At 46.5% G+C, this 26,822-nt stretch overlaps 1 protein-coding gene across 2 annotated transcripts in view; it reads left to right on the forward strand.

The window, feature by feature from the left end:
- The first annotated feature begins 304 nt into the window (after positions 1–304).
- The window catches only part of LOC129820833 (insulin-like growth factor-binding protein 2-B), a 41,567-nt gene continuing 15,049 nt past the window's right edge, over positions 305–26,822 (forward strand). The window contains exons 1-2 of one of the 2 annotated variants that reach the window (XM_055877848.1): positions 305–741; positions 11,783–11,958. In XM_055877848.1, coding sequence (XP_055733823.1) covers positions 375–741; positions 11,783–11,958 — 543 coding nt within the window. In that variant the 5' untranslated portion in view covers positions 305–374. The remainder of the gene's footprint in view (positions 742–11,782; positions 11,959–26,822) is intronic. The other variant, XM_055877849.1, reaches the window with a different exon arrangement.

Here is a 26,822-nt window from a genome sequence, read left to right on the forward strand (position 1 = left end):
TATAAAGTTTTCTTATTAGAGATAATATCATTAGAAAGCACACAGCAGGCTCTTGCTATTATCGAAGCATGGATATTAACACACAAACACATAATTATTCAAAAATTGACATTGTACAATTTGTTCCTTCAATAATTTGTTATCCATTGCGCACAAATGTTTTTTTAAGAGACAACCCACTACTAGATACATGTAGTCACCTTCAATTTTGACAGACACTATCAGAAACATGACAGTGGATAGGACCCTGAGGTTTGCACCACTGGGTCTCTCTCCTGTTTGCTATGCTAACACAGATGACAGTTGCACTTTTGGACACAAGGTTCACATCCTTATCTTTTCATGTTACTCTAAACAGTACAGCTAGAGGCAGAATGGTGCTATATTTTGGCTGCGGTGTGCTTCTGCTTACGTTACTTGTTCTGCCGGGTCTATTTCTCGGTGACTTGGTATTCCATTGTCCGAAATGCACTGCGGAGCGCCAAACTGCATGTCCTTATCTCGCCACCAACTGTACTGAGATAGTCAGGGAGCCCGCCTGTGGCTGCTGTCCGGTGTGTGCCCGGATAGAAGGCGAATTCTGTGGCGTCTACACACCGAGGTGTTCCACAGGGCTGCGTTGTTATCCCGCTGCAGATTCAAAATTGCCCTTGGAGCAGCTGGTTCAGGGGTTAGGGCGATGCTCACAAAAAGTGGAGTACCCAGTACCCAACAGCACTCAAGAGCCAGTTGACAGGAGTGGTAAGTAACTAGACTGTCACTAAGAGAAGGTTATCATTAATTTAGGGTAAGTATTCTGTGTTATACATAGGGCCCTGTGTTTTGGTTAATCATGTCACATGACCTGGATTTTAACCTTTATTTTAAGCCTTTTCCAGAAATGAGAATTAGACAACAAATTACAGCATTTGTCTGAGGATGGTGCTGAACCATCTGATATAAAAACAAAAGGGGACAGTTTGATGAAAATTATTTAAATAAAAAGTAAAATCCAGGTCATGTGACATGATAATCCAAAACATAGGGTGTGAGTTATTTAATTGGCCACAAAGGTCTCCACACAATGAAAGTGCATGGAATCTGCTGAATGTCATGTCACATAACCTGGTATCATACGGAAAATATATTGCTTCTCCTGGTGTTTCTATCATAATTAGATCAGCAATATATCTATTGTCTTTTTTAATGGCTTCTATTATTAATCAGCATGCAACAATTCCTTCATTAGTTGTAAATGGCACCAGGCCAGCGGCAAAACATGCATTTTGTTTCTCCAAAGCAAAATATGTGTTCAAATGGGTCACTATTGATTTCTGGGAATAAATGTTGACATGGTATGTTTGGACTAACTGGTAGATCCAAATGCTATTGATCTTTGAGGCAAAACAAGCTAACCTCTTTTTGTCAAACTGCTTTTTATTTCATATTTTTTGTTTCTTAGAGAGTAGATCAGCTTTAATATTGCAGATAGATGGTACCTTCCATCAATGTAATTGTCTGCATCATTTCCAACCCCCCATAAAAAAAATGTTGAGTGGAGGATGGGACTAAAAACAAACAAAAGATAATTACTGTAAACTATACTGTGTCCGTAAAATGTATATACTGTAGTATGTATAAGCTGGAAGTAGAAGCCTAAGAGTTATTGTCCATTCGTTTACTCCAATAAGGGGAAAATAAGTACCAAAATATCTATCTCTGAACACCGTCAAGTTTTGATTTCTTTTTGCCATATATTTTTCAACTGTGCTGTGATGTTTCACAAAAGTTCTGAACCTTTCTAGTTTCATAGATTCTAAAGATTGTAAATTAAAGATAGAAAGTTTTGCTAAGAGTATTATTATATTATTAATTGATTGACTATGACTTTTTAATCACCCAGCTGTGCTATTTGCAGAGTTATCTGCAGGTAAATGTTGCAGTTCTTCAGCCCTTCCTGAACCTGCGACCAAAAACAAGCTACATATGGACAGTACCAAAACAAATAATCTAATAATTCTGTCTCATTGCAGCAAAATCTGCAGAGCTGGGATTGTTGTATCCCCCATAAATATACAATTCTATTGGTTGCAAGAATTTTGTATAATAATTTAACAAGAATTCAAATATACATTTTTTTAAAGTTTTGAATCCAGTGTTGCTTTGTGTATCAGTTCATAGACCATGTGCCATGGAATCTGTACATTGAAAATCTCTTCCCAATTATTGTACAATCTATATGGCACAGCTGTCAATTTTTTGGTCCTTAAATGTAACTGGTCTATTTTTTTTATCTAGCACAATTTTCTTTAGCCAATGATGGTCTTTAATGCAGGGTCGTCAGACAAGTTCCCTACTGTCTCCCCTTTCCACTTGCCTCTTCCATTTGTGCAGTAATGCTGCAATTAGTTGGTTGTAATTTTGGGTAGAGCAGACATTTCCATATATTTTTGTTTGCTGCATGTCACAGAACTCTACCAGTCCTATTATGATATAATTTACAAAGATTATACTTTTTTTTCTCAAAAATATCTTTTTTTTTATCCATTAGTGTATATATTTTGTTGAACTGCTAATCATGTTTGGCTGACCCCATTTCTCAGATTTTTTTAAACGGAAAGTAAATGTTTAACAATTTCCCCCCTTTTTTAGTTCCCAGAGCACAGGTCAAACATGAATACTGCTGGCAGTAGCTCTGTGCCATCTGACATACAGCATACCCTTCACATCATATTCCACTTCATGAGCAGAGGTGCTATCAGGTGCCAAGTTGTCTTTTATTTGAGGGGAAATGTCCCAGATCTACCACCTTGGGGCTCGATACATTGTCATTAATTAGGTAGCACGTCATACACCGACACAGAGTCTTCCCCCTTTCACCCTCCATCGTGTGTTTGTTTGATAACAGTTGCTGTTATTGGCATGACATCACATCTTGGAGCAAATTGAAGAGCTGCGTGAACTCATGCACCATGTGCTTTCGTTCCCCCGAAACACACAAAAACAAACTTGAGAGTACGTACAGTACACCCTTAACTCAATGGTTTCACTCATCACTTTAAAGGGATTATGTGCTTGGATGGATATTTGAACCTTTGTCCTCATCTGCCTGAGTGCACATTGCACAGGCTGGAGCTACATTCTGTCTCTCACTGTTCTGACACAAAACTTTCCCAGATGGGGAATAATAGTTAATAGTGGCAGTTTGGTAGCAATCAAATCCATGTTCCTGTTGTCGCTCCATGACTGATGTTTGACCATAAGTCTGTTTAGGGTTGCAAAGTTACCTGTATTTTACCAAAGTTACCTTTGGCAATCGATCGTAACTTCGTTCATTTATAATTAAATAACTGCACATATAGTATTCATTTATTATATTTGTGTCCATGTTGTCCATGAGTTTCTAGTAGATTGACCATATGGTTGAAGAGGAAATGGCCTAATTCATTTTTTAAAGCATGTCATCAACAATGATTATTATTTTTAAATAACAAAACAACTCTTCCAAATATTGTATTTTTTTCACAACTGCCACCAGTTTGATGACAAAATATTGACAAAAAACACATATTGACATAGGAAAATAAATACATTTGTAAAAAAATAATGCATAAAGGATATTTGATGCTGAAACCCTCCCATTCAACACCAATGGTATTCACAAAGTTCATGGTTTGTATTTAGGATAATGTTTTACAGCTTTGACATTCTATTGTTTATTTTAAAATCATCTTATTTCATTATTTCATATATATTTTACATGTGATAAAGCCACACAGAGGAACAGAAAATTCTTACTGACACCTGTGATAATCTGTAGTACCTAACAAGGCCACTAGATGTCTTGTGATAAATTACATACAATCCTTGAAAGATACCAAAAATCTGATAGTTTACTGGTAAACTGAGAATGTTTTCAATAATACACCCTCTCTTGCAACCTAAATCTGTTACGTATTTTTGTATCTCTATTTTCTCTCTTTCTCCTCTCGGTGTGTTGTCTTTGGACTGGCATTGCCCTTGTAGCCCTGCAGGTAATGGTGTGCTCAGACTTGGTGTGCTCACACCCCTACAGGTGTTTAATTACTGTGTGTGTGTGCACGTGATTGTGTGCGCGTGTGTGTGCGCGCGTGCGTGCGTGTGTGTGTGTGACAGAGCGAGAGACAAAGATAGAGAGGGAGGGAGTGCTCTGGGTGGAAGCTGCATTTTAGTACATGTGTCCCTGAAGACACTCCCTTCAGGAGAATAAAAAACTTCCTTTTCCAGGAAGGCAATCAGCTGATGTTCTCCTTAATTGAATGCCATTAGCTTGACATTGAACCTGTTCTGAAAGGAGAAGCTATGGGCCTGGAGAATTATGAGCCATTTAGAGGTCAAAACAGGATGGAGACAAGTTGAAAAAGGTGGTTTTCTAAAATAATCAAATACTGTATGTTTTAAAGACAGAGCTCACAATAGTCAAAAACAGCAACTTGTTATCATAAGTTAGCCTGTTTTAGCACATCCTAATCTTGTTCATCAGACTTCCTCCCAATGCTCAGAAGGTCTGGTAGGCGAACACCTCAAACATGGCCTTCGTTGGGCCAGTGGAAAGTTCTGGAAAAAGTCCATAAGCTAATAAAAAGTCAGGGAGAGAGTCCAGATGCATAACCATTGGCTTAACACTCATCAATCATCTCCCACAACACCTCCTCTGTCTTGTCTATGTCTGTGTATGTTTGCCTTTTCTGCGCTCGTCTGATGCAACGTGGAGATTTCATAAAATGTAGCTTGCTGTTTGAGTCCATTCTGTCCTTTTTATTAGGGTTGTTAGTTTTCCCAATGAGTGCGGCACATATTGATCACAGATTTGGATGATGTATAACCAGCAAGGCTGGTATATTAAGTCTGCTAGCTAGATGGTAGCTAGCTAGAGTTCAGCCTCTCAAGCAATGTTGAATGAATGTTAGCACACCACATGTTTCTGATTCACAGTCGTGTGATTTGCTATGTTCAAATAATGACAAATACTTAAGTTCACTCCCATAAAAGACACCTTTTTGTTTATTGGTGTTCCAGGCTCATATGCATGATTAGCCCGAGGACAAGGTTAGGCACATCGTGACTATTTCCTCAGGATAACTTTGTGTGACTTTTTGTGAACTTCCTATGATTTTTTTTTATTTATTTTTTTAGCATAAGTAAGTCACGTTGCAATTGACACATACGACAGCCATGCCTCTCCTTCCCTTTGTAATAATAGCTAAGTCATCAAATACAAGACTTCTGGACTTTTGACTTTGAAGAGTTGGAAGAAGAAGCAACTCATCTAATGTTCTGGGTTTTTTGGCTCGACAAAACCTACTCAATTATTTAACTTGTTTGAAGTGGTTTAGCCTCGAGTGAAGCCTAATACTGTTTTAAGTATGGACATTTCCTTGGCAGACAAGAAAGGTTTTATTTGGAACATACTGTAGTTACCACATTTTGAGAGCACAGTTCTACTGTAAATGACAACCACTATCGAAAAAAAAAAAAAACATTGTAAGTGACATTGTAAACACTGTATATTACTCACTCTTAGTATATTGCTGACTTGAACTGTGAATGTGTACCCAATAGCATTCACAAAGTCCCCAGTTCAGATGACTTTCCACAGGTAAGATGCAGTTTCTATGGCCAAGATTGGATCACCACTATTGTTGCAAAGCGACTCTAACAAGCTGAAACGTGTATATTTCTTTTGAAAGTGTATTTTCAACAGCTTCTGCTGAATCTGGGTCACCTTTATTTGGACTGCCTGAACACTATACTCTCTACTGCTGAGGACGTTTTAACCTGACGTTTTGACAGCCATCCCTGACATTTTGAGGAGAAGCCTACTGAATAAAGTCATGCCAAACTAGATATGAATAACCCCTCTCTCATTCCCTTGTCTTCTCTCTTGCTCGCTCTCTCCGACTCTCCCCCTCTTTTTCTTTCTCTCTCTCTTTCCGACTCTCCCTCTCTCTCTCTCTCGCTCTTGCTCTCTCTCAGACACTCAGGCACGGTCACTGTACTCTCTATGAATACCTTTGTCGAGTCATCGGGTTGCTCTCCCTCCCGGGAGTGATTTAATGTCTCAAAGCCATACTCCTCAGTTTGTGCCTCCCTAATTACAGATAAGAGTTAGTGGAGTGAGACACACACACACGCTCACACAGTGCCCCCGGCAGGTAGTTCACCTCCCCTGAGAAGGCAGGCAGAGAGTCCTTACTCAGCAAGAAAACCAGACTAAAAGTGCTTCCATACTATTCTGTGCTCACTTCCCGTAACGTTCCGCTCCTTAGTCAACAATTTAGTCACCAGTGTTCTCTATTAGAATAGCAACATTCAGCTAAGTTATAAACGTCGTTTCTGGGTTTCAAAAAGTGAATGGGAAATGAGTGTAAGAACATCCGAATGGAGACATTGTGTAATATTGAGCTTCCTAAACTGCATTGTTGGGCCAATTCAGCCTGCTTTTTGGTAGCCGAGCGATGCTGCAAAAGGCCATAGTGTGAAAGACAGTGTAACTGGGCCAGCATGACACATTGTAACGGGGACACCATGACACAGCTTGACCATGTGGTAATACAGATTAGGCATGTTATTGACAATAGATATGATCTTGCTACCATGGTAAGGTAAATACCTGTCTATTTGTGGAAAAATCACCCTGATTAACTCTTCTGTCTTTTCCCTGTTTATCTTTTTGCTTACGGTCTTGCCTACACCTAGTGAAAAGTGATTTAAATTATTTGAGAAAATAATATTCAATTTTATTTGGAATTGGCAATCCAGGCAAAGTTAAATGGGCCTATTTATATAATGAATATGAATTCAGAGGGCAGAAATGATTAAATATTAAAGCATTAGACCTCTCACTAAAAGCTTCAGTCATTCAAAAGTTAAAATTAAATCAGACTGGTTCTCTAGCAAATTAGTAAGAATGTCTCACCCCATGTTCAATAAAGGCCTTGTTCGCTTTATTCAGATTACAACCTCTCACATTCAGTTTGAAAAGAAAAACATCTCCCAAATATCGCTATTTTTAAAACAAGGCAAAAAAATTTGTTTGCAATTTCAATTTAATCCCCCAGAGAAGACAGAATAAATTAGACAACAATGATACAACAAATATACGAACTGATAAAAAAACATAACATTAAAAAAAACTTTTTTTTAAATAATCTTCATCAATGATATTATAAATAGGTTATGCCACAAATGCAGCTATCAAAAATATATGGAAATGTCTGCTTTACCCAAAATTACAACCAACTAATTGCAGCATTACCGCAGAAATGGAAGAGGCAAGTGGAAGGGGGAGAAGGTAAGGAACGTGTCTGTCGGCTCTGCATTGAAGATCAAAATTGTTTACAGAAAATTGTGATAAATAAAAAAGTTTACCAGTTTCATTTCAGGACCAAAAAATTGACAGCTGTGCCTTATAGATTGCAAAATAGTTGGGAAGAGATTTTTGGCATCCCGATTTCATGGCACGTGGTTTATGAACTGAAACGCAAAACGGATTCAAAACATAGCATTTTTTTATTTAAATGATTATACAGAATTCTTGCAACCAATAGATTGTTATTTATATGGGGGATACTACCTTCCCAGTTCTACAGATTCTGCTGCGAAGAGACAGAATCATTAGATCATTTGTTTTGATACTGTCCACATGTAGCTTGTTTTTGGTCGCAGGTTCAGGAATGGCTGTAGAACCAGAACATTTTCCTGGAGTTAACCCTGCAGAAAGCACTACTAGGTGATCTCAAAAATGTCAATCAATCAATACTTTAATAATACTTTTAGTGAAAATGTTTACTGTGTCCGTAAGAACTTTTGTGAAAGAGCACAGTTTGAAAGATATGGCAAATAGAAATCAAACTGGATGGACATCAGAAATAGATGGGAGAGGTTGAGTGTAGAGGAAGGACAGGAGTAATAACAAAGCTGGAAGTAGAGGCCTAAGCATTGTTGTTCACTAGTTTAGTGGTAGGGTTAGAAAGTAAAAATGTAAATATATTTTTACAAAATATATGCATAAACACTACAGGTAAAACATTTAAGAACACCTACTCATTCAAGGGTTTTCCTTTAGTTGTACTATTTTCTACATAGAATAATAGTGAAGACATCAACACTATGAAATAACACATATGGAATCATGTAGTAACCAAAAAAAGTGTTAAACAAATCAAAATATATTTTATATTTGAGATTCTTCAAATAGCCACCCTTTACCTTGATGACAGCTTTGCATCAATGTGACCAAAGATGGTAAAACTTCAAGTGGACCAAACATAGATTGGCAGTTCATCATTTATTTATGTATTGTACAGATGGAGGAGAAGTAGAAGACAGGAGGGACCTCTGATATCACGCAGGCAGAGGCTTGTATACAGTATGTGCAGAGGGCTGTGACTGTAACAGCACAACCAATCCCAGGCTATTTAAAACCTGTAGTATACAGTATGTGCAGAGGGCTGTGACTGTAACAGCACAACCAATCCCAGGCTATTTAAAACCTGTAGTATACAGTATGTGCAGAGGGCTGTGACTGTAACAGCACAACCAATCCCAGGCTATTTAAAACCTGTAGTATACAGTATGTGCAGAGGGCTGTGACTGTAACAGCACAACCAATCCCAGGCTATTTAAAACCTGTAGTATACAGTATGTGCAGAGGGATGTGACTGTAACAGCACAACCAATCCCAGGCTATTTAAAACCTGTAGTATACAGTATGTGCAGAGGGCTGTGACTGTAACAGCACAACCAATCCCAGGCTATTTAAAACCTGTAGTATACAGTATGTGCAGAGGGCTGTGACTGTAACAGCACAACCAATCCCAGGCAATTTAAAACCTGTAGTATACACTATGTGCAGAGGGCTGTGACTGTAACAGCACAACCAATCCCAGGCTATTTAAAACCTGTAGTATACAGTATGTGCAGAGGGCTGTGACTGTAACAGCACAACCAATCCCAGGCTATTTAAAACCTGTAGTATACAGTATGTGCAGAGGGCTGTGACTGTAACAGCACAACCAATCCCAGGCTATTTAAAACCTGTAGTATACAGTATGTGCAGAGGGCTGTGACTGTAACAGCACAACCAATCCCAGGCTATTTAAAACCTGTAGTATACAGTATGTGCAGAGGGCTGTGACTGTAACAGCACAACCAATCCCAGGCTATTTAAAACCTGTAGTATACAGTATGTGCAGAGGGCTGTGACTGTAACAGCACAACCAATCCCAGGCTATTTAAAACCTGTAGTATACAGTATGTGCAGAGGGCTGTGACTGTAACAGCACAACCAATCCCAGGCTATTTAAAACCTGTAGTATACAGTATGTGCAGAGGGCTGTGACTGTAACAGCACAACCAATCCCAGGCTATTTAAAACCTGTAGTATACAGTATGTGCAGAGGGCTGTGACTGTAACAGCACAACCAATCCCAGGCTATTTAAAACCTGTAGTATACAGTATGTGCAGAGGGCTGTGACTGTAACAGCACAACCAATCCCAGGCTATTTAAAACCTGTAGTATACAGTATATACAGTTGCGCACACCGTCGCCAATGAGACTATAGTCCCGACCACTTCTGACACTCACTGCCCAGCAGGAGAAGTGACGTCAGGGTGTGAGACACATACCAGCAGGACGGTGCCTTGAGGCAGCCTATGTGAATCTTTGTCTTCTAAACGTGACAACACATTGTTTACAGAAACGTGTCATTAGAAACACAGTGCTTTAATAGCGACCTTGTGATTAAAGGAGAGCATACGACTGTGAGTGTGTGTGTGTGTGTGTGTGTGTGTGTGTGTGTGTGTGTGTGTGTGTGTCTGTGTCTGTGTCTGTGTCTGTGTGTGTGTGTGTGTGTGTGTGTGTGTGTGTGTGTGTGTGTCTGCGTGTGTGTGAACTCATACACATCATCCCCTGTTTCAGGGCACAGATTCAGTTTTGCTTGACTTAATTAAGGGCATGTATAGGAGCTAAGAAAACAGATTTCATGTGTTCTGCAAACCCGAGAGCCAATACAGGAAAAATTATCTTCAGCACTCACCTTCCTTGTTTGGAACGAGTTTCCTGTGCATATAAACTTGTTATGTGCATATGTCCTTGTTTTGGATTCCTTGCAAATACAGTGCCTTCAGCCACTAGTAATACCTCTTAACTTCTTCCACATTTTGTTGTGTTACAGCCTTAATTCAAAATTGATTAAATATTTTTTTTCCTCACCCATCTACAAACAATAATCCATAATGACAAAGTGAAAAGTGTTTATCTCATGTAGAGAATATTTCACAACCCTGCGTCAATACATTTAGAATCACCTTTGGCAGCGATTTGCAGCTTTGAGTGTTTCTGGGTATGTCTCTAAGAGCTTTCCACACCTGAATTGTGCAACATTTGCACATCATTATTTTCAACATTCTTCAAGCTCTGTAAAATTGGTTGTTGATCATTGCCAGACAACCATTTTCAGGTCTTGCTATAGATTTTCAAGTAGATTTAAGTCAAAACTGTAACTAGGCCACTCAGGAACATTCACAGTCTTCTTGGTAAGGAACTCCATTGTAGTTTTGGCCTTGTGTTTTAGGTTATTGTCCTGCTGAAATGTCAATTCATCTCCCAGTGTCTGGTGGAAAGTAGCCTGAACAAGGTTATCCTCTAGGATTTTGCCGTGCTTAGCTCCATTCTGTTTATTTTTGATCGCGAAAAACTCCCCAGCCCTTAACAATTATAAGCATACCCATAACATGATGCAGCCACCACTATGCTTGAAAATAGATAGAGTGGTACTCAGTAATGTTTTGTATTGGATTTGCCCCAAACATAACACTTTGTATTCAGGACAAAAAATGTATTGCTTTGCCACGTCTTTTGCAGTATTACTTTAGTGCCTTGTTGAAAACAGGATGCACGTTTTGGAATATTTTTTAGTCTGTACAGGCTTCCTTCTTTTCAGACTGTCAATTAGGTTAGTACTGTGGAGTAACTACAATGTTGTTGATCCATCCTCAGTTTTCTCCTATCACAGCCATTAAACTCTGTACCTGTTTTACAGTCACCATTGGCCTCATGGTGAAATCCCTGAGTGGTTTCCTTTCTCTCCAGCAACTGAGTTAGGAAGGACAACCGGTATCTTTGTAGTGACTGGGTGTATTGATACACCATCCAAATTGTAATTAATAACTTCACCATGCTCAAAGGGATATTCAATGTCTGCTTTTTTTACCCATCTACCAATATGTGCCCTTCTTTGCAAAGCATTGGAAAACCTCCCTGGACATCTGTGTTTGAAATTCACAGCCCGACTGAGGGATCTTACAGATAACTGTATGTGTGAGCTACAGAGATGAGGCATTCATTTAAAAATCATGTTAAACACTATTATTGCACACAGAGTTCATGCAACTTATTATGTGACCTGTTAAGTAAATGTTTACTCCTGAACTTATTTAGGCTTGCCATAACAAAGGGGTTGAATACTTATTGACTCACGACATTTAAGTTTTAAATGTTTTATTAAAAGGTAAAAATGTCACACTTTTGACATTATGGGGTATTGTGTATAGGACAGTGACAAGAAAACTCACCATTTTAAATTCAGGATGTAACACAACAAAATGTGGAAAAAGTCAAGGGGTGTGAATACTTTCTGAAGGCACTGAACTAAGCCTTTTGTGTGTGTGTGTGTGTGTGTGTGTGTGTGTGTGTGTGTGTGTGTGTGTGTGTGTGTGTGTGTGTGTGTGTGTGTGTGTGTGTGTGTGTGTGTGCGTGAGGACCTATAGTGGAGCAGCATGGCACTGAGGCCCCCACTCAGAAGAAGCCGATCACAGATGTCAGGATCTGGATATTGTCCAAAGATCAGGCCACAAGGCAGTTCCAGATCGAGCTCAAATCCAAGATGAAGACCAACAACTGTCCCGAGGAACCTAAGACCCAGCTGCCCATCAAGGTCAGGAAAAACCTGTCTTTGTTCACATCTGCTATTCGAGAGATACAGTTCAGAAACGTAATGAGCATTAGTATTCCAGAACTACATAGTTTAGCTTTAAGGGTTTTGGTAGGGTTAACTAATTCTAGAACTGTGTCAGGAGCCTCCCTTCCTCCCTAAACGTGCTGCTGTGTAAATTGATTACAGTTTAGAAAGTGGTATTTGTAATTCAACTCTCCGTAGTTGATTGAATACTGGCCTTAATGCAGAGGTCAGTGGTGTCCCTGGTCGGCATGGTATTTGTAATTCAACTCTCCGTAGTTTATTGAATCCTGGCCTTAATGCAGAGGTCAGTGGTGTCCCTGGTCGGCATGGTATTTGTAATTCAACTCTCCGTAGTTTATTGAATACTGGCCTTAATGCAGAGGTCAGTGGTGACCCTGGTCGGCATGGTATTTGTAATTCAACTCTCCGTAGTTGATTGAATACTGGCCTTAATGCAGAGGTCAGTGGTATCCCTGGTCGGCATGGTATTTGTAATTCAACTCTCCGTAGTTTATTAAAAACTGGCCTTAATGCAGAGGTCAGTGGTGACCCTGGTCGGCATGGTATTTGGTACGGCAGTGCCCTCGCCTGGACGCACGCTCACACAGATTGTTATTTATTCAAATAAAAGATTCTGATTAATTTGGCCCTATTTCTTTTAATACTGCAATTGGTATAACTGTTGCGAAATTCCGTCAAAAATAGACAGCATTTTGACCATCAATACATTTCTATTCCAAAGTAGAAATACCAGAGCCGAGTTGTGGGTTTGCAGAGGGACAACTAATCTGAAGATTCACTATTTTTACAGCCTGGGGTTTGCTGGAATGGTTAAAGATGGGTTTTCTGTTTCCGTGAGTTTTCAGAGTATGAGGTAGATAGTGAGATCATCATTTTCTCCAACTAGAGATTAGAAGACTTAAGTTTAGAGGAGCCTGCTTTTTCTACATTGTCCTTCCCTCAACAGAATGTGTTAGAACTACGTATCATATGGTATTGTAAGATTCAAATAAAATCGCTGGCAGGCCATGCCCCACTCCTCCCAGGCCAAGCCATCAGAGGACCCACTTTGACCCACTATGATGCTTGTCAGATACACTACTGTACAATATAGAACAAACCTTCAGCCCTCAGCTCTGTTACGCTGGGCACCTGTCATACAAACCTTCAGCCCTCAGCTCTGTTACGCTGGGCACCTGTCACACAAAACCTCAGCCCTCAGCTCTGTTACGCTGGGCACCTGTCATACAAACCTACAGCCCTCAACTCTGTTACGCTGGGCACCTGTCAAACAAACCTTCAGCCCTCAGCTCTGTTACGCTGGGCACCTGTCATACAAACCTTCAGCCCTCAGCTCTGTTACGCTGGGCACCTGTCATACAAACCTTCAGCCCTCAGCTCTGTTACGCTGGGCACCTGTCACACAAAACCTCAGCCCTCAGCTCTGTTACGCTGGGCACCTGTCATACAAACCTACAGCCCTCAACTCTGTTACGCTGGGCACCTGTCATACAAACCTTCAGCCCTCAGCTCTGTTACGCTGGGCACCTGTCATACAAACCTTCAGCCCTCAGCTCTGTTACGCTGGGCACCTGTCATACAAAACCTCAGCCCTCAGCTCTGTTACGCTGGGTACCTGTCAAACAAACCCTCAGCCCTCAGCTCTGTTACGCTGGGCACATGTCATACAAAGCCTCAGCCCTCAGCTCTGTTACGCTGGGCACCTGTCATACAAACCCTCAGCCCTCAGCTCTGTTACGCTGGGTACCTGTCATACAAACCCTCAGCCCTCACCTCTGTTAAGCTGGGAACCTGTCATACAAACCCTCAGCCCTCAGCTCTGTTGCGCTGGGCACCTGTCATACAAACCTTCAGCCCTCACCTCTGTTACGCTGGGCACCTGTCATACAAACTCTCAGCCATCAGCTCTGTTACGCTGTGCACCTGTCATACAAACCTTCAGCCCTCAGCTCTGTTACGCTGGGCACCTGACATACAAACCTTCAGCCCTCAGCTCTGTTACGCTGGGCACCTGTCATACAAACCTTCAGCCCTCAGCTCTGTTACGCTGGGTACCTGTCATACAAACCCTCAGCCCTCAGCTCTGTTACTCTGGGCTTCTGTCATACAAACCTTCAGCCCTCAGCTCTGTTACGCTGGGCTTCTGTCATACAAACCCTCAGCCCTCAGCTCTGTTACGTTGGTCACCTGTCATACAAACCTTCAGCCCTCAGCTCTGTTACGCTGGGCTTCTGTCATACAAACCTTCGGCCCTCAGCTCTGTTACGCTGGGTACCTGTCATACAAACCTTCAGCCCTCAGCTCTGTTACGCTGGGCACCTGTCATACAAACCTTCAGCCCTCAGTTCTGTTACGCTGGGCACCTGTCATACAAACCCTCAGCCCTCAGGTCGGTTACGCTGGGTACCTGTCATACAAACCCTCAGCCCTCAGCTCTGTTACGCTGGGCACCTGTCATACAAACCTTCAGCCCTCAGCTCTGTTACGCTGGGCACCTGTCATACAAACCTTAAGCCATCAGCTCTGTTACGCTGGGCACCTGTCATACAAACCCTCAGCCCTCAGCTCTGTTACGCTGGGCACCTGTCATACAAACCCTCAGCCCTCAGGTCGGTTACGCTGGGTACCTGTCATACAAACCCTCAGCCCTCAGCTCTGTTACGCTGGGCACCTGACATACAAACCCTCAGCCCTCAGCTCGGTTACGCTGGGCTTCTGTCATACAAACCTTCAGCCCTCAGCTCTGTTACGCTGGGCACCTGTCATAAAAACCTTCAGCCCTCAGCTCTGTTAAACTGGAATTCTGTCATAAAAACCATCAGCCCTCAGCTCTGTTATGCTGGGCTTCTGTCATACAAACCTTCAGCCCTCAGCTCTGTTACGCTGGGCACCTGTCATACAAAACCTCAGCCCTCAGCTCTGTTACGCTGGGCACCTGTCATACAAACCTTCATCCCTCAGCTCTGTTACGCTGGGCACCTGTCATACAAACCTTCAGCCCCCAGCTCTGTTACGCTGGGTACCTGTCATACAATCCCTCAGCCCTCAGCTCTGTTACGCTGGGACCCTGTCATACAAACCTTCAGCCCTCAGCTCTGTTACGCTGGGCACCTGCAATACAAACCTTCAGCCCTCAACTCTGTTACCCTGGGAACCTGTCATACAAACCTACAGCCCTCAGCTCTGTTACGCTGGGAACCTGTCATAAAAAACTTCAACCCTCAGCTCTGTTATCCTGGGCACTTGTCATACAAACCTTCAGCCCTCAGCTCTGTTACGCTGGGCACCTGTCATACAAATCCTCAGCCCTCAGCTCTGTTACGCTGGGCACCTGTCATACAAACTTTCAGCCCGCAGCTCTGTTACGCTGGGCTCCTGTCATACAAACCTTCAGCCCTCAGTTCTGTTACGCTGGGCACCTGTCATACAAACCTTCAGCCCTCAGCTCTGTTACGCTGGGCACCTGTCATACAAACCCTCAGCCCTCAACTCTGTTACGCTGGGCACCTGTCATACAAACCTTCAGCCCTCAGCTCTGTTACGCTGGGCACCTGTCATACAAACCTTCAGCCCTCAGCTCTGTTACGCTGGGCACCTGTCATACAAACCCTCAGCCATCAGCTCTGTTACGCTGAGCACCTGTCATACAAAGCCTCAGCCCTCAGCTCTGTTACGCTGGGCACCTGTCATACAAACTCTCAGCCCTTAGCTCTGTTACGCTGGGTACATGTCATACAAACCTTCAGCCCTCAGCTCTGTTACGCTGGGCACCTGTCATACAAACCTTCAGCCCTCAGCTCTGTTACGCTGGGTACATGTCATACAAACCTTCAGCCCTCAGCTCTGTTACGCTGGGCACCTGTCATACAAACCTTCAGCCCTCAGCTCTGTTACGCTGGGTACATTTCATACAAACTTTCATCCCTCAGCTCTGTTACGCTGGGCACCTGTCATACAAACCTTCAGCCCTCAGGTCTGTTAAGCTGGGTACCTGTCATACAAACCTTCAGCTCTCAGCTCTGTTACGCTGGGCACCTGTCATAAAAACCTTCAGCCCTCATCTCTGTTAAGCTGGGCACCTGTCATACAAACCTTCAGCCCTCAGCTCTGTTACGCTGGGCACCTGTCATACAATCCTTCAGCCCTCAGCTCTGTAAAGCTGGGAACCTGTCATACAAACCTTCAGCCCTCAGCTCTGTTACGCTGGGCACCTGTCATACAAACCCTCTGCCATCAGCTCTGTTACGCTGGGCACCTGTCATACAAACCCTCAGCCCTCAGCTCTGTTACGCTGGGCACCTGTCATACAAACTCTCAGCCCTTAGCTCTGTTACGTTGGTCACCTGTCATACAAACCTTCAGTCCTCAGCTCTGTTACGCTGGGCACCTGTCATACAAACCTTCTGCACTCAGCTCTGTTACGCTGGGTACATGTCATACAAACCTTCAGCCCTCAGCTCTGTTACGCTGGGCACCTGTCATACAAACCTTCAGCCCTCAGCTCTGTTACGCTGGGTACATGTCATACAAACCTTCATCCCTCAGCTCTGTTACGCTGGGCACCTGTCATACAAACCTTCAGCCCTCAGGTCTGTTAAACTGGGTACCTGTCATACAAACCTTCAGCCCTCAGCTCTGTTACGCTGGGCACCTGTCATACAAACCTTCAGCCCTCAGCTCTGTTACGCTGGGCACAAGCCATACAAACCCTCAGCCCTCAGCTCTGTTACGCTGGGCACCTGTCATACAAAACCTCAGCCCTCAGCTCTGTTACGCTGGGCTTCTGTCATACAAACCTTCAGCCCACATTTCTGTTACGCTGGGCACCTGTCATACAAACCTTCAGCCCTCAGCTCTGTTACGCTGGGCAACTGTCATACAAACCTTCAGCCCCCAGCTCTGTTACGCTGGGCACCTGTCATACAATCCCTCAGCCCTCAGCTCTGTTACGCTGGGCACCTGTCATACAAACCTTCAGCACTCAGCTTGTTACGCTGGGTACATGTCATACAAACCTTCAGCCCTCAGCTCTGTTACGCTGGGCACCTGTCATACAAACCTTCAGCCCTCAGCTCTGTTACGCTGGGTACATGTCATACAAACCTTCATCCCTCAGCTCTGTTACGCTGGGCACCTGTCATACAAACCTTCAGCCCTCAGGTCTGTTAAGCTGGGTACCTGTCATACAAACCTTCAGCTCTCAGCTCTGTTACGCCGGGCACCTGTCATACAAACTCTCAGCCATCAGCTCTGTTACGCTGGGAACCTGTCATACAAACCTTCAGCCCTCAGCTCTGTTACGCTGGGCACCTGTCATACAAACTCTCAGCCATCAGCTCTGTTACGCTGGGCACCTGTCATACAAACCTTCAGCCCTCAGCTCGGTTACGCTGGGAACCTGTCATACAAACCCTCAGCCCTCAGCTCTGTTGCGCTGGGCACCTGTCATACAAACTCTCAGCCATCAGCTCTGTTACGCTGTGCACCTGTCATACAAACCTTCAGCCCTCAGCTCTGTTACGCTGGGCACCTGACATACAAACCTTCAGCCCTCAGCTCTGTTACGCTGGGCACCTGTCATACAAACCTTCAGCCCTCAGCTCTGTTACGCTGGGTACCTGTCATACAAACCCTCAGCCCTCAGCTCTGTTACTCTGGGCTTCTGTCATACAAACCTTCAGCCCTCAGCTCTGTTACGCTGGGCTTCTGTCATACAAACCTTCGGCCCTCAGCTCTGTTACGCTGGGTACCTGTCATACAAACCTTCAGCCCTCAGCTCTGTTACGCTGGGCACCTGTCATACAAACCTTCAGCCCTCAGTTCTGTTACGCTGGGCACCTGTCATACAAACCCTCAGCCCTCAGGTCGGTTACGCTGGGTACCTGTCATACAAACCCTCAGCCCTCAGCTCTGTTACGCTGGGCACCTGTCATACAAACCTTCAGCCCTCAGCTCTGTTACGCTGGGCACCTGTCATACAAACCTTCAGCCATCAGCTCTGTTACGCTGGGCACCTGTCATACAAACCCTCAGCCCTCAGCTCTGTTACGCTGGGCACCTGTCATACAAACCCTCAGCCCTCAGGTCGGTTACGCTGGGTCCCTGTCATACAAACCCTCAGCCCTCAGCTCTGTTACGCTGGGCACCTGACATACAAACCCTCAGCCCTCAGCTCGGTTACGCTGGGCTTCTGTCATACAAACCTTCAGCCCTCAGCTCTGTTACGCTGGGCACCTGTCATAAAAACGTTCAGCCCTCAGCTCTGTTAAACTGGAATTCTGTCATAAAAACCATCAGCCCTCAGCTCTGTTACGCTGGGCTTCTGTCATACAAACCTTCAGCCCTCAGCTCTGTTACGCTGGGCACCTGTCATACAAAACCTCAGCCCTCAGCTCTGTTACGCTGGGCACCTGTCATACAAACCTTCATCCCTCAGCTCTGTTACGCTGGGCACCTGTCATACAAACCTTCAGCCCCCAGCTCTGTTACGCTGGGTACCTGTCATACAATCCCTCATCCCTCAGCTCTGTTACGCTGGGCTCCTGTCATACAATCCTTCAGCCCTCAGCTCTGTTACGCTGGGCACCTGTCATACAAACCTTCAGCCCTCAGCTCTGTTACGCTGGGCACCTGTCATACAAACCCTCAGCCCTCAGCTTTGTTACGCTGGGCACCTGTCATACAAACCCTCAGCCCTCAACTCTGTTACGCTGGGCACCTGTCATACAAACCTTCAGCCCTCAGCTCTGTTACGCTGGGCACCTGTCATACAAACCTTCAGCCCTCAGCTCTGTTACGCTGGGCACCTGTCATACAAACCCTCAGCCATCAGCTCTGTTACGCTGAGCACCTGTCATACAAAGCCTCAGCCCTCAGCTCTGTTACGCTGGGCACCTGTCATACAAACTCTCAGCCCTTAGCTCTGTTACGCTGGGTACATGTTATACAAACCTTCAGCCCTCAGCTCTGTTACGCTGGGCACCTGTCATACAAACCTTCAGCCCTCAGCTCTGTTACGCTGGGCACCTGTCATAAAAACGTTCAGCCCTCAGCTCTGTTAAACTGGAATTCTGTCATAAAAACCATCAGCCCTCAGCTCTGTTACGCTGGGCTTCTGTCATACAAACCTTCAGCCCTCAGCTCTGTTACGCTGGGCACCTGTCATACAAAACCTCAGCCCTCAGCTCTGTTACGCTGGGCACCTGTCATACAAACCTTCATCCCTCAGCTCTGTTACGCTGGGCACCTGTCATACAAACCTTCAGCCCCCAGCTCTGTTACGCTGGGTACCTGTCATACAATCCCTCAGCCCTCAGCTCTGTTACGCTGGGCACCTGTCATACAATCCTTCAGCCCTCAGCTCTGTTACGCTGGGCACCTGTCATACAAACCTTCAGCCCTCAGCTCTGTTACGCTGGGCACCTGTCATACAAACCTTCAGCCCTCAGCTCTGTTACCCTGGGAACCTGTCATACAAATCCTCAGCCCTCAGCTCTGTTACGCTGGGCACCTGTCATACAAACTTTCAGCCCGCAGCTCTGTTACGCTGGGCTCCTGTCATACAAACCTTCAGCCCTCAGCTCTGTTACGCTGGGCACCTGTCATACAAACCTTCAGCCCTCAGCTCTGTTACGCTGGGCACCTGTCATACAAACCCTCAGCCCTCAGCTTTGTTACGCTGGGCACCTGTCATACAAACCCTCAGCCCTCAACTCTGTTACGCTGGGCACCTGTCATACAAACCTTCAGCCCTCAGCTCTGTTACGCTGGGCACCTGTCATACAAACCTTCAGCCCTCAGCTCTGTTACGCTGGGCACCTGTCATACAAACCCTCAGCCATCAGCTCTGTTACGCTGAGCACCTGTCATACAAAGCCTCAGCCCTCAGCTCTGTTACGCTGGGCACCTGTCATACAAACTCTCAGCCCTTAGCTCTGTTACGCTGGGTACATGTTATACAAACCTTCAGCCCTCAGCTCTGTTACGCTGGGCACCTGTCATACAAACCTTCAGCCCTCATCTCTGTTACGCTGGGCACCTGTCATACAAACCTTCAGCCCTCAGCTCTGTTACGCTGGGCACCTGTCATACAAACCCTCTGCCATCAGCTCTGTTACGCTGGGCACCTGTCATACAAACCCTCAGCCCTCAGCTCTGTTACGCTGGGCACCTGTCATACAAACTCTCAGCCCTTAGCTCTGTTACGTTGGTCACCTGTCATACAAACCTTCAGTCCTCAGCTCTGTTACGCTGGGCACCTGTCATACAAACCTTCTGCACTCAGCTCTGTTACGCTGGGTACATGTCATACAAACCTTCAGCCCTCAGCTCTGTTACGCTGGGCACCTGTCATACAAACCTTCAGCCCTCAGCTCTGTTACGCTGGGTACATGTCATACAAACCTTCATCCCTCAGCTCTGTTACGCTGGGCACCTGTCATACAAACCTTCAGCCCTCAGGTCTGTTAAACTGGGTACCTGTCATACAAACCTTCAGCCCTCAGCTCTGTTACGCTGGGCACCTGTCATACAAACCTTCAGCCCTCAGCTCTGTTACGCTGGGCACAAGCCATACAAACCCTCAGCCCTCAGCTCTGTTACGCTGGGCACCTGTCATACAAAACCTCAGCCCTCAGCTCTGTTACGCTGGGCTTCTGTCATACAAACCTTCAGCCCACATTTCTGTTACGCTGGGCACCTGTCATACAAACCTTCAGCCCTCAGCTCTGTTACGCTGGGCAACTGTCATACAAACCTTCAGCCCCCAGCTCTGTTACGCTGGGCACCTGTCATACAATCCCTCAGCCCTCAGCTCTGTTACGCTGGGCACCTGTCATACAAACCTTCAGCACTCAGCTCTGTTACGCTGGGTACATGTCATACAAACCTTCAGCCCTCAGCTCTGTTACGCTGGGCACCTGTCATACAAACCTTCAGCCCTCAGCTCTGTTACGCTGGGTACATGTCATACAAACCTTCATCCCTCAGCTCTGTTACGCTGGGCACCTGTCATACAAACCTTCAGCCCTCAGGTCTGTTAAGCTGGGTACCTGTCATACAAACCTTCAGCTCTCAGCTCTGTTACGCCGGGCACCTGTCATACAAACTCTCAGCCATCAGCTCTGTTACGCTGGGAACCTGTCATACAAACCTTCAGCCCTCAGCTCTGTTACGCTGGGCACCTGTCATACAAACTCTCAGCCATCAGCTCTGTTACGCTGGGCACCTGTCATACAAACCTTCAGCCCTCAGCTCGGTTACGCTGGGAACCTGTCATACAAACCCTCAGCCCTCAGCTCTGTTGCGCTGGGCACCTGTCATACAAACTCTCAGCCATCAGCTCTGTTACGCTGTGCACCTGTCATACAAACCTTCAGCCCTCAGCTCTGTTACGCTGGGCACCTGACATACAAACCTTCAGCCCTCAGCTCTGTTACGCTGGGCACCTGTCATACAAACCTTCAGCCCTCAGCTCTGTTACGCTGGGTACCTGTCATACAAACCCTCAGCCCTCAGCTCTGTTACTCTGGGCTTCTGTCATACAAACCTTCAGCCCTCAGCTCTGTTACGCTGGGCTTCTGTCATACAAACCTTCGGCCCTCAGCTCTGTTACGCTGGGTACCTGTCATACAAACCTTCAGCCCTCAGCTCTGTTACGCTGGGCACCTGTCATACAAACCTTCAGCCCTCAGTTCTGTTACGCTGGGCACCTGTCATACAAACCCTCAGCCCTCAGGTCGGTTACGCTGGGTACCTGTCATACAAACCCTCAGCCCTCAGCTCTGTTACGCTGGGCACCTGTCATACAAACCTTCAGCCCTCAGCTCTGTTACGCTGGGCACCTGTCATACAAACCTTCAGCCATCAGCTCTGTTACGCTGGGCACCTGTCATACAAACCCTCAGCCCTCAGCTCTGTTACGCTGGGCACCTGTCATACAAACCCTCAGCCCTCAGGTCGGTTACGCTGGGTCCCTGTCATACAAACCCTCAGCCCTCAGCTCTGTTACGCTGGGCACCTGACATACAAACCCTCAGCCCTCAGCTCGGTTACGCTGGGCTTCTGTCATACAAACCTTCAGCCCTCAGCTCTGTTACGCTGGGCACCTGTCATAAAAACGTTCAGCCCTCAGCTCTGTTAAACTGGAATTCTGTCATAAAAACCATCAGCCCTCAGCTCTGTTACGCTGGGCTTCTGTCATACAAACCTTCAGCCCTCAGCTCTGTTACGCTGGGCACCTGTCATACAAAACCTCAGCCCTCAGCTCTGTTACGCTGGGCACCTGTCATACAAACCTTCATCCCTCAGCTCTGTTACGCTGGGCACCTGTCATACAAACCTTCAGCCCCCAGCTCTGTTACGCTGGGTACCTGTCATACAATCCCTCATCCCTCAGCTCTGTTACGCTGGGCTCCTGTCATACAATCCTTCAGCCCTCAGCTCTGTTACGCTGGGCACCTGTCATACAAACCTTCAGCCCTCAGCTCTGTTACGCTGGGCACCTGTCATACAAACCCTCAGCCCTCAGCTTTGTTACGCTGGGCACCTGTCATACAAACCCTCAGCCCTCAACTCTGTTACGCTGGGCACCTGTCATACAAACCTTCAGCCCTCAGCTCTGTTACGCTGGGCACCTGTCATACAAACCTTCAGCCCTCAGCTCTGTTACGCTGGGCACCTGTCATACAAACCCTCAGCCATCAGCTCTGTTACGCTGAGCACCTGTCATACAAAGCCTCAGCCCTCAGCTCTGTTACGCTGGGCACCTGTCATACAAACTCTCAGCCCTTAGCTCTGTTACGCTGGGTACATGTTATACAAACCTTCAGCCCTCAGCTCTGTTACGCTGGGCACCTGTCATACAAACCTTCAGCCCTCAGCTCTGTTACGCTGGGCACCTGTCATAAAAACGTTCAGCCCTCAGCTCTGTTAAACTGGAATTCTGTCATAAAAACCATCAGCCCTCAGCTCTGTTACGCTGGGCTTCTGTCATACAAACCTTCAGCCCTCAGCTCTGTTACGCTGGGCACCTGTCATACAAAACCTCAGCCCTCAGCTCTGTTACGCTGGGCACCTGTCATACAAACCTTCATCCCTCAGCTCTGTTACGCTGGGCACCTGTCATACAAACCTTCAGCCCCCAGCTCTGTTACGCTGGGTACCTGTCATACAATCCCTCAGCCCTCAGCTCTGTTACGCTGGGCACCTGTCATACAATCCTTCAGCCCTCAGCTCTGTTACGCTGGGCACCTGTCATACAAACCTTCAGCCCTCAGCTCTGTTACGCTGGGCACCTGTCATACAAACCTTCAGCCCTCAGCTCTGTTACCCTGGGAACCTGTCATACAAATCCTCAGCCCTCAGCTCTGTTACGCTGGGCACCTGTCATACAAACTTTCAGCCCGCAGCTCTGTTACGCTGGGCTCCTGTCATACAAACCTTCAGCCCTCAGCTCTGTTACGCTGGGCACCTGTCATACAAACCTTCAGCCCTCAGCTCTGTTACGCTGGGCACCTGTCATACAAACCCTCAGCCCTCAGCTTTGTTACGCTGGGCACCTGTCATACAAACCCTCAGCCCTCAACTCTGTTACGCTGGGCACCTGTCATACAAACCTTCAGCCCTCAGCTCTGTTACGCTGGGCACCTGTCATACAAACCTTCAGCCCTCAGCTCTGTTACGCTGGGCACCTGTCATACAAACCCTCAGCCATCAGCTCTGTTACGCTGGGCACCTGTCATACAAACCTTCAGCCCTCAGCTCTGTTACGCTGGGCACCTGTCATACAAACCTTCAGCCATCAGCTCTGTTACGCTGGGCACCTGTCATACAAACCCTCAGCCCTCAGCTCTGTTACGCTGGGCACCTGTCATACAAACCCTCAGCCCTCAGGTCGGTTACGCTGGGTCCCTGTCATACAAACCCTCAGCCCTCAGCTCTGTTACGCTGGGCACCTGACATACAAACCCTCAGCCCTCAGCTCGGTTACGCTGGGCTTCTGTCATACAAACCTTCAGCCCTCAGCTCTGTTACGCTGGGCACCTGCCATAAAAACGTTCAGCCCTCAGCTCTGTTAAACTGGAATTCTGTCATAAAAACCATCAGCCCTCAGCTCTGTTACGCTGGGCTTCTGTCATACAAACCTTCAGCCCTCAGCTCTGTTACGCTGGGCACCTGTCATACAAAACCTCAGCCCTCAGCTCTGTTACGCTGGGCACCTGTCATACAAACCTTCATCCCTCAGCTCTGTTACGCTGGGCACCTGTCATACAAACCTTCAGCCCCCAGCTCTGTTACGCTGGGTACCTGTCATACAATCCCTCATCCCTCAGCTCTGTTACGCTGGGCTCCTGTCATACAATCCTTCAGCCCTCAGCTCTGTTACGCTGGGCACCTGTCATACAAACCTTCAGCCCTCAGCTCTGTTACGCTGGGCACCTGTCATACAAACCTTCAGCCCTCAGCTCTGTTACCCTGGGAACCTGTCATACAAATCCTCAGCCCTCAGCTCTGTTACGCTGGGCACCTGTCATACAAACTTTCAGCCCGCAGCTCTGTTACGCTGGGCTCCTGTCATACAAACCTTCAGCCCTCAGCTCTGTTACGCTGGGCACCTGTCATACAAACCTTCAGCCCTCAGCTCTGTTACGCTGGGCACCTGTCATACAAACCCTCAGCCCTCAGCTTTGTTACGCTGGGCACCTGTCATACAAACCCTCAGCCCTCAACTCTGTTACGCTGGGCACCTGTCATACAAACCTTCAGCCCTCAGCTCTGTTACGCTGGGCACCTGTCATACAAACCTTCAGCCCTCAGCTCTGTTACGCTGGGCACCTGTCATACAAACCCTCAGCCATCAGCTCTGTTACGCTGAGCACCTGTCATACAAAGCCTCAGCCCTCAGCTCTGTTACGCTGGGCACCTGTCATACAAACTCTCAGCCCTTAGCTCTGTTACGCTGGGTACATGTTATACAAACCTTCAGCCCTCAGCTCTGTTACGCTGGGCACCTGTCATACAAACCTTCAGCCCTCAGCTCTGTTACGCTGGGCACCTGTCATAAAAACGTTCAGCCCTCAGCTCTGTTAAACTGGAATTCTGTCATAAAAACCATCAGCCCTCAGCTCTGTTACGCTGGGCTTCTGTCATACAAACCTTCAGCCCTCAGCTCTGTTACGCTGGGCACCTGTCATACAAAACCTCAGCCCTCAGCTCTGTTACGCTGGGCACCTGTCATACAAACCTTCATCCCTCAGCTCTGTTACGCTGGGCACCTGTCATACAAACCTTCAGCCCCCAGCTCTGTTACGCTGGGTACCTGTCATACAATCCCTCAGCCCTCAGCTCTGTTACGCTGGGCACCTGTCATACAATCCTTCAGCCCTCAGCTCTGTTACGCTGGGCACCTGTCATACAAACCTTCAGCCCTCAGCTCTGTTACGCTGGGCACCTGTCATACAAACCTTCAGCCCTCAGCTCTGTTACCCTGGGAACCTGTCATACAAATCCTCAGCCCTCAGCTCTGTTACGCTGGGCACCTGTCATACAAACTTTCAGCCCGCAGCTCTGTTACGCTGGGCTCCTGTCATACAAACCTTCAGCCCTCAGCTCTGTTACGCTGGGCACCTGTCATACAAACCTTCAGCCCTCAGCTCTGTTACGCTGGGCACCTGTCATACAAACCCTCAGCCCTCAGCTTTGTTACGCTGGGCACCTGTCATACAAACCCTCAGCCCTCAACTCTGTTACGCTGGGCACCTGTCATACAAACCTTCAGCCCTCAGCTCTGTTACGCTGGGCACCTGTCATACAAACCTTCAGCCCTCAGCTCTGTTACGCTGGGCACCTGTCATACAAACCCTCAGCCATCAGCTCTGTTACGCTGAGCACCTGTCATACAAAGCCTCAGCCCTCAGCTCTGTTACGCTGGGCACCTGTCATACAAACTCTCAGCCCTTAGCTCTGTTACGCTGGGTACATGTTATACAAACCTTCAGCCCTCAGCTCTGTTACGCTGGGCACCTGTCATACAAACCTTCAGCCCTCATCTCTGTTACGCTGGGCACCTGTCATACAAACCTTCAGCCCTCAGCTCTGTTACGCTGGGCACCTGTCATACAATCCTTCAGCCCTCAGCTCTGTTACGCTGGGAACCTGTCATACAAACGTTCAGCCCTCAGCTCTGTTACGCTGGGCACCTGTCATACAAACCCTCAGCCATCAGCTCTGTTACGCTGGGCACCTGTCATACAAACCCTCAGCCCTCAGCTCTGTTACGCTGGGCACCTGTCATACAAACTCTCAGCCCTTAGCTCTGTTACGTTGGTCACCTGTCATACAAACCTTCAGTCCTCAGCTCTGTTACGCTGGGCACCTGTCATACAAACCTTCAGCACTCAGCTCTGTTACGCTGGGTACATGTCATACAAACCTTCAGCCCTCAGCTCTGTTACGCTGGGCACCTGTCATACAAACCTTCAGCCCTCAGCTCTGTTACGCTGGGTACATGTCATACAAACCTTCATCCCTCAGCTCTGTTACGCTGGGCACCTGTCATACAAACCTTCAGCCCTCAGGTCTGTTAAGCTGGGTACCTGTCATACAAACCTTCAGCTCTCAGCTCTGTTACGCTGGGCACCTGTCATAAAAACCTTCAGCCCTCAGCTCTGTTACGCTGGGCACCTGTCATACAATCCTTCAGCCCTCAGCTCTGTTACGCTGGGCACCTGTCATACAAACTCTCAGCCATCAGCTCTGTTACGCTGGGAACCTGTCATACAAACCTTCAGCCCTCAGCTCTGTTACGTTGGTCACCTGTC

Source organism: Salvelinus fontinalis, chromosome 23 (assembly GCF_029448725.1).
Source record: "Salvelinus fontinalis isolate EN_2023a chromosome 23, ASM2944872v1, whole genome shotgun sequence".
Taxonomy (NCBI): domain Eukaryota; kingdom Metazoa; phylum Chordata; class Actinopteri; order Salmoniformes; family Salmonidae; genus Salvelinus; species Salvelinus fontinalis.